This window comes from Prosopis cineraria, unplaced genomic scaffold (assembly GCF_029017545.1).
Source record: "Prosopis cineraria cultivar Desert tree isolate PC_DT_omini unplaced genomic scaffold, ASM2901754v1 PC15, whole genome shotgun sequence".
In the NCBI taxonomy this organism is placed as follows: Eukaryota; Viridiplantae; Streptophyta; class Magnoliopsida; order Fabales; family Fabaceae; genus Prosopis; species Prosopis cineraria.
In genome coordinates this window covers 3,260,739-3,275,642 of record NW_026555346.1, presented here as the reverse complement: position 1 = coordinate 3,275,642, position 14,904 = coordinate 3,260,739, and the positions used below count along the sequence as shown (strand labels likewise).

The 14,904-nt window shown below is 34.6% G+C and overlaps 1 protein-coding gene across 1 annotated transcript; it reads left to right on the top strand.

Annotated features, from left to right (window-relative positions):
* Positions 1-3,902: 3,902 nt before the first annotated feature.
* On the top strand, positions 3,903-6,026 carry LOC129294696 (protein NODULATION SIGNALING PATHWAY 2). Its single transcript, XM_054933156.1, has one exon. It carries the CDS (start codon positions 4,091-4,093, stop codon positions 5,624-5,626), a length of 1,536 nt encoding a protein of 511 aa, XP_054789131.1. The 5' UTR covers positions 3,903-4,090; the 3' UTR covers positions 5,627-6,026.
* The last annotated feature ends 8,878 nt before the right edge of the window (positions 6,027-14,904 follow it).

Genomic DNA, 14,904 nt, shown 5'->3' with positions numbered 1-14,904 from the left:
CTCTGCAGCGCTCCCCTGCATCCCTCCTCATCCTTCTTCTTCTTCTTCATCATCTCTGTCCTTAAATTAATAAGGAATATTCGTGTCAATTCAATTGTGTAACAATTTCATGGATATTTTAAAAATATCTTCATTATATTTATTTAATATGACTGCATATTTCAGAACTTAAACTCAAGATCACATGATAAGTTTATTCAATTTCCTAAACCAGTTGAATCAAAACAAATAATTTTAAATTCTTAAAATTTAACCTGAACAATGTATAATTGCAATAAAATAAATAAATATTTAAATTTTTTTGATTTAATAACAACATGCAAAACTGTGCTCTGCAGATCAAATTCTAACAGTTTAAATTTATTTATTTATTTTTATATGATAATTATTTTATAAAAAACTAAATTGGTTGAGAAAAATAATTAAATCAGAGCCATTCACTTTATAATTTAATGGTGAAGATGAGATGAGGAGAAGAAAAGAAGAAAGAGGATTAGGAGAGGATCTGGACCCATCAGGGTAACAAGGGTTGTTGGGTTTATAGATTAATGGGTATATTGGTGGCCGGGAGTCAAGTTCTGCCACCTCGTAGCCAGTAATTAACTAGCCTGTGAAACATATTTGCCCTCCTGCAAAGAGATTTGCACCGGTATTAGCACTGCAAATTACAGGTTATTACTTTATAAGTTAGGTAAAGAAGGCCAGGGAATCTATTCTTGGCTTATGCGAGAGATTTATAGTATATTTTACTTGGTATATACGAGAGGATATATCTTATAAATTGCATCCTCTCTGCTTACATTGCTAACATTTTCAATTGATAGTGATGTGTTCATCATGCTATTAATAATATTCAAAATAATATTTAAACCCGAGTTCGTTGGGTTGATCTTGTAGCTTTTGTGTTCCTTAAAATTAAACAATTCCAGGCCACGCAGTTTAGTTCCAATGAAATGACGAAGAGGAATATGTTAATATGAGAATTGTCTTTTTCTAATATATAAATATCTATATTATTCAAATGAAAATTGTGAGAAATAAAATTCATAATGTTTGGACTTAAAATGAACCGTCAAACTCAAAATCACAGAAAATATATGATCATTAATTGTCAAGACTGTTAAGTAGACATGGGATTGTTATCTAATGTATCCCAAATATCGTGGAGTCATGTTTAGTAATTACAAATATTTTACATACAGGTTAAGGGCAGCAATCTCAGGCATGTAATTATAAAACGAGCTCAACTGCCACAATTAAAGAGGGGACAATCTACATGAGAAACATACTTCAACTTATTTTTCAAATTCAATTTTTCTTGTAATGTACAATTAGACTTAAGGTTTTTTATAGTTACAATTGTAATAACTAGTACTCCATTGTTATTAATCCAATCACCTTTACATTAGTTTGTTTATATCTTCACATCCAAATAAATTGTAAGGGCGTTCGAAAATCCTTTATTCATATTTAAAACTCTACGTTTTTTAAGCACTTGATACTTTGTTATTCAAACACAAGTTGTAACAAACACATGATTTTTTTTTTAACATGCGTGTTGCCTTTTTTAAAGCTGACCGATTATATGCGTGTCAGTCAATCCTTCATAGAATTGGATGTGCATGTATAACATTTTAATTAATTTACTCATCAATGAACATTATGGAATCCATTTATATTTGTAAGAAGATATAGAATTTGATGCACCGCGGTTGCTGAACATGTGTTCCGTATTGAACTTCTTTAGGTTAAGGTACGAGAATCGGATCGTGAATACATGTTAATTAAATGCTCACTGCAACTCGCTAGGGAATTACATTACATTGCAATATTTTCTACAGCGCGTCGATCCTATTCAGAAGCTAGCTACCTTAAAATTTCGAAACTGCATTAACCTTTGATCCCTCCTCTGACTATTAGCTGTTGCAGTCACCAATATGGCGTAACTAAGCTTGGAGGTTCAGAGGCAAACTAATAGAAAATAGAAATTCATGAGCAACGCAGTATATATTTCATTACCGCCGCGTTTAGTATTACGTAAATTTCACGTACGCCTTATGCAAGTTTTGAAGAAACCTGTTGATGTGTTTGGACTCAAAGATCAAGGGCGAAAATGGGTTTATAAGCTTGACTCTTCATTAAGAAGCAGATGATGGATTGTCGGTGGAGTTTTGTGAACTTGATAATGTTTATAGCCAGTTTTAATACTGGAATATGAGTGGACGAGGATGACAACACAAAATCAATATGCATCCTTCGCCGTTGTCAACATATGTGCACCTTCCTTATCGTTTGGTTAGAAACATGACTACCATTAAGTGGGCGCCAAACGTCGGGGATACGTACGATAAGCAAAATGATTTTATACTTATTCGGCCAAAAACAAAATGATGTTATATTTACAACTGAACAAATTAACCAAATTGAGGGAGCTCTTTCTTGACATTTTCGAAAACTGAGCTTTCATTTTGATGATTTCGATCTGCGCTTGCGTGGTCACAGGCACTTTTATTTATTAAACAAATTTATTTGACAATTAATTTACTCCTAATCAATTTGTCCTCGCTGGTCTTGTTGGCATTGCCGAGCGAGAGAGAGAAAAAAAAAAACATTTTGCCTGTTCTCGCCATTTTCATGAAACAAATTAAAATTATAAAACCCTGACCACAGTTCGCGACAATAACCACTGACCTGTTTGCGTTTAAGATGGTCAGCTGATGAATGATGATTGACTATTGGCAGAGTCGGATCCAAAGCCAAGGCGTACCAGGGCTTAACAGAAATTAACACTTCCTTTATTTAAAAATATAAAATATTTTTAATTGAATCTCAACTTTCAATAAAATAATTACTTACTTTTAAACTAACTCTATATTTTTATATTTATCTCTATCAAACATCCTATAATAAATATAAATTTATTCATCAATAAGGACACTTTAAAAAAAATCAATGATTACACCTCAAAAGATTAAAAATATCTTATATTTTTAATGGAGAGAATAATTTTTTGTTTCCTAGAAATAAAAAATATGTTCAAAACTAAAAATTAAACCAAAAAAAATATGCAAGTAATTCCACTATAAATATGCAAATAAATGCTTGTAACTTTTAATGACAAAATATATTTTTATAAAATAAATGTAATGAATATCTCAATTGTATTGCACGTGATAAAATCATAACAGATACAAAACTAATGAAATGCCTGCCTTCCCAGCCACTTTCTACTCTTTCGTATATTTATCACATGCTATATCCCAAACAGTAACGCTCCTATTCTGGTCCAAATTTGTGGGTAGCAGATCACCATGCTCATCTCTATCCCCCAAGAAGTTTGTTTCTTCCGTTCTTTGACTTTCTCCCTCTTCGATCGGTCTCTTTCATGCTCTCTTTCCCTCTCAACTTTCTCTCTCCTTCGGCTCAGGGATTCTACCATGCATTGCTAGAAAATTAAATATAGATTAAGCGAGGGGCAAGTTCCTAATTAAATGACTTTTTTCCTTGTTCAATTGAAATTAAATTAGCGAATGACGAATTCTCATACTAAAAACAGCTCGTTAAATTTAGCGAATAACTAGTCTTTTTTTTCATTAAATTGATGAGAAAAATGTAGGGAGGCTTGTTTATTCCTCACTAATTTTGTTGACCAACAAAATAAAATAAATTAAATGATTAATGTGCTACATCATCCCTTTATACGTGTCACATGGCACCACCCCAGGCCTCTATACGTGATTGTATGGAATTCATTTAACATTAACCATCAAAGGTGAGAACCTTATTGAGAATTCAGGAGGGTGGGTTTACTGTCTGCCTTTCGGATGGACCCCACAGCTTTGCGATGAATATAATATAAAAGGGCACTAAACTAGACTTTGGATCGGCAAACCCCATCTCACTTCTTACCTTCATCACACCCTTGATTCACTTCTTGGACCTCCCCTGTCTCTTCCTCCAGCCCCTTCCTCTCCCTCTCACCCTCCCTCTTCTCCACGCTCCATCGCCGTCTTCATATATCCTTACGTCTCTCTCACTCCACTGCAACGTATACCGGCTCACACTACCCTACAAACACCCCACCTCTCTCATGACGAGCTTGCACACCTCAAGCTCTGCTATCCCCATCATGCACATCTGCCCGAGTATGGACTCCGTCTTTGAACTTGAATTCTCCGGCGACAGCACCACCACCACCACTCCCACAGACCACGACGATTGGAACCGTTGGTCCCCCCTCGTCAACTGGGAAGCCTTCACCGGCGGCCAAGATGACTTCCAAGACCTATTAGAGTCCATGATGGACGAAGCTGCCGGGATCCTCGGCCCCCAACATGGAACGGAAGAAGCCTACAACTCGGCGAACTCCTCTTCGACGGAAGTAACCGTGATGGGCGAAGAAGCAACCGACGGTGTCGAGGATTTCAAGGGCCTCAGGCTGGTGCACCTTCTGATGGCAGCCGCCGAAGCCCTCACCGGCGCCAACAAGAGCCATGATCTGGCTCGAGTGATATTGATTCGGCTCAGGGAGTTGGTTTCCCCCACCGACGGGTCCAACATGGAGAGGTTGGCGGCGTATTTTACGGAAGCCTTACAGGGATTGCTAGAAGGCGCAGGGGGTGCACAGAATAAAAGCCACCACAAGCATTTCATCGGCAGTGGACCCCACCGCGAGGACCACTCTCCACTGGACATGCTGGCCGCCTTCCAGCTCCTCCAGGACATGTCCCCCTACGTTAAGTTCGGCCACTTCACGGCAAATCAGGCCATCCTGGAGGCCGTGGCCGACGAGAGGCGGGTTCACATAGTCGATTACGACATCATGGAAGGCATCCAGTGGGCCTCCTTAATTCAGGCCCTCGCCTCCAAAGTCGATGGCCCACCTGGCCCACACCTCAGGATCACCGCATTGTCCAGAAGCGGAAGCGGAAGAAGATCCATCGCCACCGTTCAAGAGACGGGTCGTCGTTTGATGGCGTTTGCGGCTTCCGTGGGCCAGCCATTCTCATTTCATCAATGCAGGTTGGACTCGGACGAGACATTTCGACCTTCGGGCCTGAAGCTAGTTCGGGGAGAGGCCATGGTGTTTAACTGCATGTTCCATCTTCCGCACCTCGCTCACCGGGCACCCGAATCGGTGGCGTCGTTCCTGAAAGGAGCGAAGACGTTGAATCCGAGACTGGTGACATTGGTGGAGGAGGAGGGCGGGCCCAGCGGGGATGGGGGGTTGGTAAGTCAGTTCATGGACTGCTTGCACCATTACTCGGCGCTTTACGATTCGCTGGAGGCGGGAATACCCATGCAGAGCGGGGCGAGGACACTGGTGGAGCGGGTGTATTTGGGGCCCCGAATAGCGGGAGCGGTGGCGAGGATATACAGAAACGGCGGGGACAAGGAGAGAGGGTCGTGGGGGGACTGCTTAGGGGAGATGGGGTACAGGGGAGTGGCCATAAGCTTCGCCAACCATTGCCAGGCCAATCTGTTACTGGGACTGTTCAACGATGGGTACAAGGCAGAGGTGCTGGGTTGCAATAGAATGGTGTTGAGCTGGAGGTCCAGGCGTTTGCTTTTCGCCTCTCTCTGGACTTCTTCTTCCCCCGTGGCTCCTTCTCAATCATTATTCTAGTCATATCCGTTGTCGCTTCTCTCTTTTAATTGGTTTGATCTTCTTCTGCTTTTGTGCTTGGAGACGCTACTTGATGAATCGTGAGGTCTTTTTAAGAGTTCTCTATTGAATAATGAATGCTTCGTCAAATGCTTCAGGAGATGTTTGGCGAAGGAGCTAGTATGGTTTCATACGCCCACCCAGCTGCTTTATTCATGTTTCCCTTTAATTTCTCCTCCGATCCTTTCCATCAGTATTTCCAAATGGAGGCACGTGTTGAAGGCTTCCCATTGCTCAGTGCCACTGATCGTAGGGGTACCTTTTGTTCTCTGGAGTACCCTCGGATCCGTCTGAGAATTTTTATTTCCCATCCACGGAGGCTTTTGCACTCTCGGATTCTTCAAATCTTATTGTTTTACAATCGATCCATTTATATGTACTTTACTTTGCCTGGAAAGCCTAAATCTAAATCTTTTTCTTATCAAGAACGTAAAATGTATAAAATATTTTTAAATCTCAAATTATGTGCATTTATAACTTGCTAAAATGCGTTTATAGTTAAATAACAGTTATTTACAACTTAATTTCTCCAATTTCATTTATCAGTCATATTTTAAAAAGTTTATTTTTTCATTTATAAGTAATAATGTGACTTTTTAAGCAACATTTAAAAAGTATTTCTTAAATTTCCCTTTTATAAGAAAGAAAAAATAACATGATATTATTTTTTGAATTTATTATAAAGAGACATATTTAAAATTTTATACACTTTTATTCCTTATACATTTTTGCATTGGTGTTAATTAAGTAGGTAAAAATGACCTACAAAAAGAACCAGATGAATACAAAGGAAAACTATGGGCCTATTTGATTTCTATTCTCATTTTTTTAAAAAAACTATTTTCTAATACAGTTTTTAAAATTATTTTTAAAACAAAATAGAATACAAATTTATTTGGTTATGTCAATTTAAAAATAATTTTAAAATTAAAAAAATAAATTAATAGTGATGGTTATAGACAGTCAATGGTGGTGATTAATAACAAAAATTGATCAAAGTAAATATAATTTTTAATAATCAAATGTAATATATTTAAAAACAACAAAAATAGAACGAAAACAATTTTAAAATAAAATGAAAATAACTTAAGGTTGTTTCTATTTTTTATTTTTAAAAAAGTAAAAACAATTTTGAAAATGATTAAATGAAAAGCATTTATTCAAATAAATTTTTAATTTTTTTATTTTTAAAGACAAAAAATAATTAGAGTGGTCGTGTATTTAGGGGTGGACACAGTAATTTGAGGTTCCGCACTGCCAAGATGATAAGTTTGCGTGTTCGTCATACATGAGATTGGATCAGGCACTGAGGCACGCATGATACACTACTATTTGTCCAACCAGGTTCACAGTCACACAAATATAAACCTAACGGCACGTATCCATAGCAGTGCCTATTATAATATTAATAGGGCCGGGGTATGAGGATTCCCGATTCCCTCTTCTGGCAGGCAAAATTATACTTCCTTCAATCCTATTTATAAATTATTTTTATTAATTTTATCAATATTAATATAATAAAAATAAAAATAAATAAAATTTTAAATATAACCCTCAAATAAAAAGTAAAAAATAAGTCAATTATACCATATTATTTTTTCTGTTTTTCTTTTTCTTGCTTTTTAAAGGTAATTTAAAAATTTTAATTTAAAATAAAACAATTGTATCAACAAATAATTTATAAAGATAACTTAATTTTAAAAAGTAATTTATATACTGAATCAAAGGAGTAGCGTATATGTCATGTGTGTGTGTTTTCTGTCACTGAAAGAAATGAAAAGGGGGAGCGTCAACAGTTTGGTAGGCGGCATTTCCCTCTCTTGCATGCGTGTTAGCCAGTGGAGGAAGATTCCTGGGAATGTTCCCATACATGTACATCACTCTGTTTGGATTTGCATAGTAAACAAACAAATTAATAACTCATTCTATAACTACTACTGCCACTACTAAACAATTGATTTCATGCTCTTGCTTTTTGGATCAGAAGCAGCGCCTTTTGTCTTACCTCTTGCGCAGGACGCAGGCTGGTGGCTAACTCCAGCTCGACCAATTACTCAAGCAGCGTGATCAGTGATCCCCATCCACATACATTAACAAAGCATATTAATCAGTGCTGGATCGGAATTCGGAAATGGTAATGAAACTGACATTCTTCCTTCTACTTGTAATTAATGGACAACCAGAGCTGATTAATTATATACAGTCCTGGATCGGAGTTCTTTAGCATCTTTCGCTGAACAAACTCTCTATCATGGTAACGCGCGTATATTTATAGTATTCTCAGAGGGGAGGAGAGAGACGGAATCCGACATGATCATACTTTTCCTTAATTAACATCTTGCCAGCCAATTGTATTCTTTTTTGGATTTCAATGGTTTGATCAATCTTTCGCGGATATAGCAATTTTATTTTGTTGACAGGTGTTGTATATTGTCGTATTTGATGCCTCCTGCGAACGCTCGAAGCTGCGGCATGAGAAGCTCAAGGGACAATCATACGAGGATGTCGTCACTTGGAGGTATCGACCGTATGGCGTATGCATCAAATTCAGGGATTGATGCGTAGACGTCCGTTGAATGTTCCATAACCTCTATCAGCTTTTAATTATATAGTACTCCTTCCGTTTGCTATACACAAGAATAAAACTGTATCACATATATAGTTTAAGAAAATTAATTAATTATAATAATTATATTTAAGAATAAAATAAATGAACTAAAATATTCTATATTAATCAACATAAACAGACATTAATTATTTCTCGTTAATGTAAAACATGAGAAATGATTTTGAAAACATGTAATAAATGCTTATTGGAATGAGTAATTTTACTTATAAAAAAATACAAGTTAAAGGTGATAGTTTCTTTAACAATAAAAAACAAAGGAAGTACATGGTTAGGGTGAATATGAGCAGTCAATTTATAAAAATTATAAAAACTTTTAATATTAAATTAAATTATCCAAATTAAATTTATATTATTCAAATTGTTGATAAGGTAAATTTATTAAATTTTTTATAATTTTTATTTTAATAAATAAGAAATAAAAATATAAAATAAAACATGTAAATCTAACACCCTAATTCTAACAATAAGTCTATTTTTTCGTGAGCACCTAGTGTCATAGCCTGCCCCACTCAAGCTCTGAAGACTTAATGGGGCTTGGATCAAGCCATAATAACACCACAAGGATGAGCGTCATTTGATCACTTACATTAGTGCATTTCTTAGACTAGAACTTAACACCTTTAATTAAGAGAAAACAACTCTTGTCAATTAATTCAAGTACTAATAGGCTAATGGTGAGTCCATTAATTCAAAATGCATTGACAGAGGCACGTACAGTCATATGCTGAGTAATAGAATCTCTTTATTCTTTAGCCTGGTCATCCTTCTATTATAAATAAGTTCGATGTCAAAATGAGGTGCACCCTAGACTCACAGAGGTCTTCTCTTTTGCTTAAAATAAAAGGGCTGTATAGCGAAAAGGGCTATTTTGGTGGAAGGATTGAAGGCTGTTGGTTTCAAGGTATTCCCAACCAGTGGAACATACTTTGTGGTTGTGGATCACGCGCCCTTTGGACTGGAGAATGATGTTGCTTTTTGCGAGTATCACATTAAGGATGTTCGAGTGGTGGCCATTCCTACCAGTGTATTTTACTTAATTAATCCAGAACAGGGAAAGAACCTACTGCGATTTACATTCTGCAAGGACGGACAAACTTTGAGGGCGCCAGTTGAGAGGATGAAAGATTAAAGCAAAGTGATCACTGATCAGAACTGAAACTAGTTCTTTTTTTTTTTTTTTGGGACTAGGAGAACTGGAACTAGCTTGAAGCCCGATTAGTCAGGGGATGAACGGTCGTCGAAAGTATCACATTTATATATTGAAGGCGATGTCGTTTCTAGAAATAATCATGTCATTGAAGTTATGGGGATTTCCTGGTTGCTGATGGAAGCTAATCCGCCTCTTCAGAGTTCATTAACATTTTCGGCCCTCTAGCACTGATCCAACTCCAAAGCATTGCCCCCCAATCCCCAAACACCCCCCTCCCAAAAAAACAAAACAAAACAAAACAAAAAATAAAAAGGACCCCAAGCCCTCTTCTCTTTTCCTTTATAAAGTTAACGTTTTTTTTTTTTTAAACTCCAGACGTGATTGCATGGGATAAATAATGACTTTCTAACAACTTTCTAAATTGAAAAAAAAATACTCAATTTAAGAATATATTAATTTGGATGTCATTTGAGGTGAGAGATAAAATAACAAAAAAGAGGGAAAAGACGAATAAAATAAATGATGATGATGGGACAGAATGCTTGATGGAACTATTTTGCTTGTAAATATTGCGATTTGTTTTATGTTTTGTGAACAATTATTATATGCGATTTGATACTAATTCATATTAGGTATTATTGAGTGAGGTGAGACGTGATTCTTTCAATGTGCTTTCTTTCTTTTTGAAGTATTGACCTTATTTGAAGAGTATCAAGTTCATTCTTCTTAATCTAATCATTATTGTTGCCGTACTTTTTATATTTGATAGTTAGATTTATTTCTGGATGGAGATCAATAGCAAACCTATGCTCAACAACCAACATGCACAATTGTGCAAAGATTATGCGAGGAAGAGTAATTGACGTTAAGTACGGTAAATTATTGAGCTTGATAAAATAATCATAAATGATAATGATAACTCAACCTGAATAAGCTTAAAAAAATCATAGAATCAAGATTTGTAATTTAAAAGATTTTCTTTAATTCGAACTTATTCAGGCTGTTTGAATAAAATTTGAGCCAAACCCAAGTCCAAATAAGTTTAGTATGAATACCCAAATTTTTTTATTAATAAAATAAGATAAAAATTGTAAATATTACCTTTTTAAAATAAAAATTAAAAATGGATAAAAGATATAAAATGGAATAAAATAATATTTAACAATTTTAATATTTGGGCCAACTCAAAAGTTTGGATAGATAAGGTCAAGCTTGGCCATATGGCTTTTTTATACATTAAGATATTTTAAATTTAATTTGAATAAGCTTGATTTGAATGAAGACTGACTTGAATAAATTTGACCTATTCAAATTGCCGACTTTAAGTAATTGGAGGAAAGATGCTGGATATCAGAATGAAGATAGAAGACTTCCTTGGGACGAGAATGGGTTGATGCAGACTAGCCCATTCAGCTATCAACAGTTTAAGCATGACCCGTGGGTAAGATAAGCCAGTCCACAGTGTCGACAAATTGGAACGTAGAAAATAGTGGATTAAGCTACCAAGCCCTTTGAACGTGTTTATCTCAATTTTAAGAATAGGCCGAGGCATTGAGCTCACTACACCTACTTACGTGCTGGATCGACATATACCTAACAAGTAATAACCGATTCTTAAATACAAGACATTAATAAATATAAACATAACAATGATGGTTTTTTAGAGTGTTTCACAACAAAAACTGCGATTTAAATGTAAGAATAAATAATAACTGAAGGTCTGTGTTCAATAAATATGGATTTGGATTGAACTGTGAATTGAGATGGGTGAAGAGATATGATTGATTATTGAATAAGGTAAGCAAGTGTAATGAGGAATGGCAAAAATACGGTAGCCTTTGCCAGAGAGAGGCAACAGTAGGAAATACTTAATGCGGTGGTCAGAGAACTGGAGTGCTTTTCTTTTATGGTTGGGCATTTACTCATTGGGGGCAGTTGATCCAATGCCGTTATCTGTGCTTGACATTGTTGACCCACTTTGCAAGTGAATTCAATTGAGATATTCTCAATTTCTCAATTCTCCTCCATGATGAATAATGTTGCTGCTCCTTTTTCCCAATTCCGAAAGCTACTCTGCACATTTATATGTGTGGATATGTAACAATACCTCAAATCATGTGTTACGCATGTGTGTACGATAATTTTTTTAAACGTTCCATTCCACAGACACTGACAGCTTAAATGACTGCATCTGATGGAATAATGATGGTTAGACATCTGTGTCTACGTATAAAATGAAAACGCGTGCTCCAGAGATAACCTCGGCCCCTGTCTACCTTAGCTCAGCACCATGCTGTCAATACTAGAGCTATACATGAAGAGGGTCAGGTAGGACAATCCATTAACTTGATACCTTACCCTAAATGTCTTTAAGCAAAAAAATCATGCCTAAAGCCCAACCCTACTTCAAAGATGTCTGACTTTATAGGAGTCGAGTGGGCAGGGTCAGGCACCTCAAGCATGGTCTCCAGCCTCACCCTACGAAAACAAAGAATCAGAACCATCCATACAAATATGATATACATTGTAGTAGATTAATTATTTTCATTAATAAATCCCTTCAAGCTCTTATTTTAAAAGTAACAGATTGTTAAATATTGTAATATCCCAATTTAAATTTTAATAGTTAATTTAGATTAATAAAAATTTAAAAAAAATATTTAGAGATAAATAAATTAGTAGGAGATGATTATTAAATCTAACTTAAGATATAATTTTAAATTAAAATTTTTAAAAAATATTAATTAAAAAAATTAATTAATTAAATTATTATTATTATTATTAAAAAAAGAGAAAAAAGGAAAAGGTATGAGGAGGAGGAGGAGGAGGAGGAAGAAGAAGAAGAAGCACTTTGGACGTCCCACGTGCTACAATCATTATGTATATATAATAATAATAAAAAAATGAAGAGAGAGAAAAGAGGAAAATAATAAAAAATTATGGGACCCACATTTATTTTTAAAAACCACCATTCTCTTCTCATTTTTCTTCATTTCCTTCCTCTTTCGTGTGTGATCAGAGAGAGCGTCTGTGAGCGTGAGTCGCCGGTGCGAAAGATCTGAATTTTTAAGGTAAGAGTTTTTAATAGGATATTTAGGGTGTGATTTCAAGCTTTTCAAAACTAAGTATGTATTCTAAAATTTTTTCTTAGTCATCCTTCCTCTTTGGTTTCTGATTTTATGGTGGTAGAAAATTTAGAATCTATAAGAGGGATGAATTTATGTTGAATAAATATAATTTTTGAGGTTGTTAGTAGTATAATAAATACTCTAGAGTATAAATTTATTGATGATTTTTAAATTTGTGGCTTATGGATCAAATTTAGACTAAATTTTTATTAAATCTGAAAATATGTGTTGATTTATTGAGGTTTAAATGATTATTTGGGATGAGAAATGAATTATTATGGCTATAGGATTATGATTCTAAGCTAGAGACTCAATTTTTAATTTTTGGGTATTTTAGATATGAATTTATGAAATAAAAAAAAATTTTGATAATAGAAATTAGTTTAGAAATTGATTTTTAGATTATTAATGTTTATTGATGAGTAAAAAAAGAGTTAAAAATTTCACTTAATAGTATTAACTCTAGATTTGTATTAAGATTTAAAATTAAGAATTATGTTATATTTTTAATTCTATTATTAAAATTATTTTATTAGTTTCAAAAATTGAAACTAATATTTATAAATAATATGTTATTTGTAGATTGTATTATTGGTGAAGATTGTGGTGGGAGAGAAATTGTAAGGAATAATTTATTGAAAAAGCTACGAGGTAACCATGCTTTTAATTTATGATTAGTGTTACTTCATGTTAATTGGGTGATGATTGAGAAAATTATGAATTTTTTTAATATTGTATATTGTGCAATATTATTATGAATTTGTTTGATTATTGTGGGAGGTGTTGGGAGACTTGCTATTGTTATTGTATTTATGTGCCACGTGGTACGCCCCTATTGGAGCTTAATAGGTGGCTTGTAAGGGCTTGGGCTAATCTACCTTTGGTCGGGTAATTTAGCACCGAGTGAGGGTTACGGCTCGAGATTAATGGAGGGATATAAGGATGGTTATTTGTGTGTATTGTAATATTTCTTATATTTGTTGGAATTATATTATTTTTAATTCTCACTTAATAAGCACACACTTAACTGTTTGTATATACTATCATAAATTGGCTTTGGTTATTGGGACTTTTGAGTCTCATTATGTGGTTAACAATTTCCAGGAGAAGAGCCACGAGTGACACGTGGAAGAGTCTCAAGGCTTAGTGGCATAGATCCACTATCTCTTTTGGGTATTTGATTTATGATTTATAATGTGTTATATTGCCAATAGTAGGACTTTTTGTTTATTGACAATTATATGAATATATAAATGTAATCATGCCTTTCAAACTATTTTTATTTTTGGTACACTTTGGATGACTGTAATTTTAATATTTAGTTTACTTTAGATTTGTTAAAATGGCATGATTATGAGGTCAAATAACTAGCTTGTTTTGAAAATTGATTAAATTATTTATTTTACTTGTTGGGAGTATAAGAATGGACAAATGTAATTTAGTTTACTTGTTGAGAGTATAAGGATGGACAAAGGTGATTCAGCCTAACGGCATGTGGGAGGTAAAAATTTATCTGAAATGTTATATTGTACGAGTTGAAACCAATTGTAAAATATTTTTATATTAAAATTATTAATATAAAATGTGTTGGGTGGCTGTAACCCAACTATAGTTGAGTTAAATTATTAAAAAAAAAATTTGGTGTGTCACAAATATCATTAACAAAAATATTATGGTGTCATCAAAAAATTTAATGGCAAAGCAAATATGAAAGGAATTTTTCACGCAAGTCACTAGTGTTGTCCAATTTCAAATTCTAATGAATATAGAAATATTCAACCTAAAGTTTACAAACTTGATCATCAAGGCACCTAAAAAAAGGAATGAGTAAGGAGTAAAGTGAAGGTAAACAATTAAACATATTGCAATTACAAATCCAAAATTGGCAACAGGTCCCAAAAGTGTGTTCTAGGGTGCACGAAAATAGGCTATCTCTTATCTAATGTTGATGCTTAACTGCTTTAGATATCAAGGCTAACTAATTTAAGAGAACATGATAAAATTTACAAGAATACAAAGGGATTTCTCTAGGAAAAAAAATGAAAGAAGAAAGCTGGCATGTATGATAATTGATAAGTAGGAAAATGAAACATTACAACATCATGTTCAGTCATCCACAAACAAAAATAACCTTTAAATAGGCCATAGATCCATCATCCACATGCGCTAAACATTATCATCACGGCATCAAGCATCACTAAGCTTCGAAGAGATGAGCCAACAAACTCGACTGAGATTAAGGAACTCTGAACTCTAAAGCTGCTAATGCGAGATAGAGGAAGCTCGAAAAGATCAACCTCATTGGAAACTATAATAAAGCTCAAGGGATAGA

Coding starts and splice junctions, on each gene's coding strand:
- LOC129294696 (XM_054933156.1), top strand. CDS start 4,091: ATGACGAGCTTGCACACCTCAAGCTCTGCTATCCCCATCATGCACATC.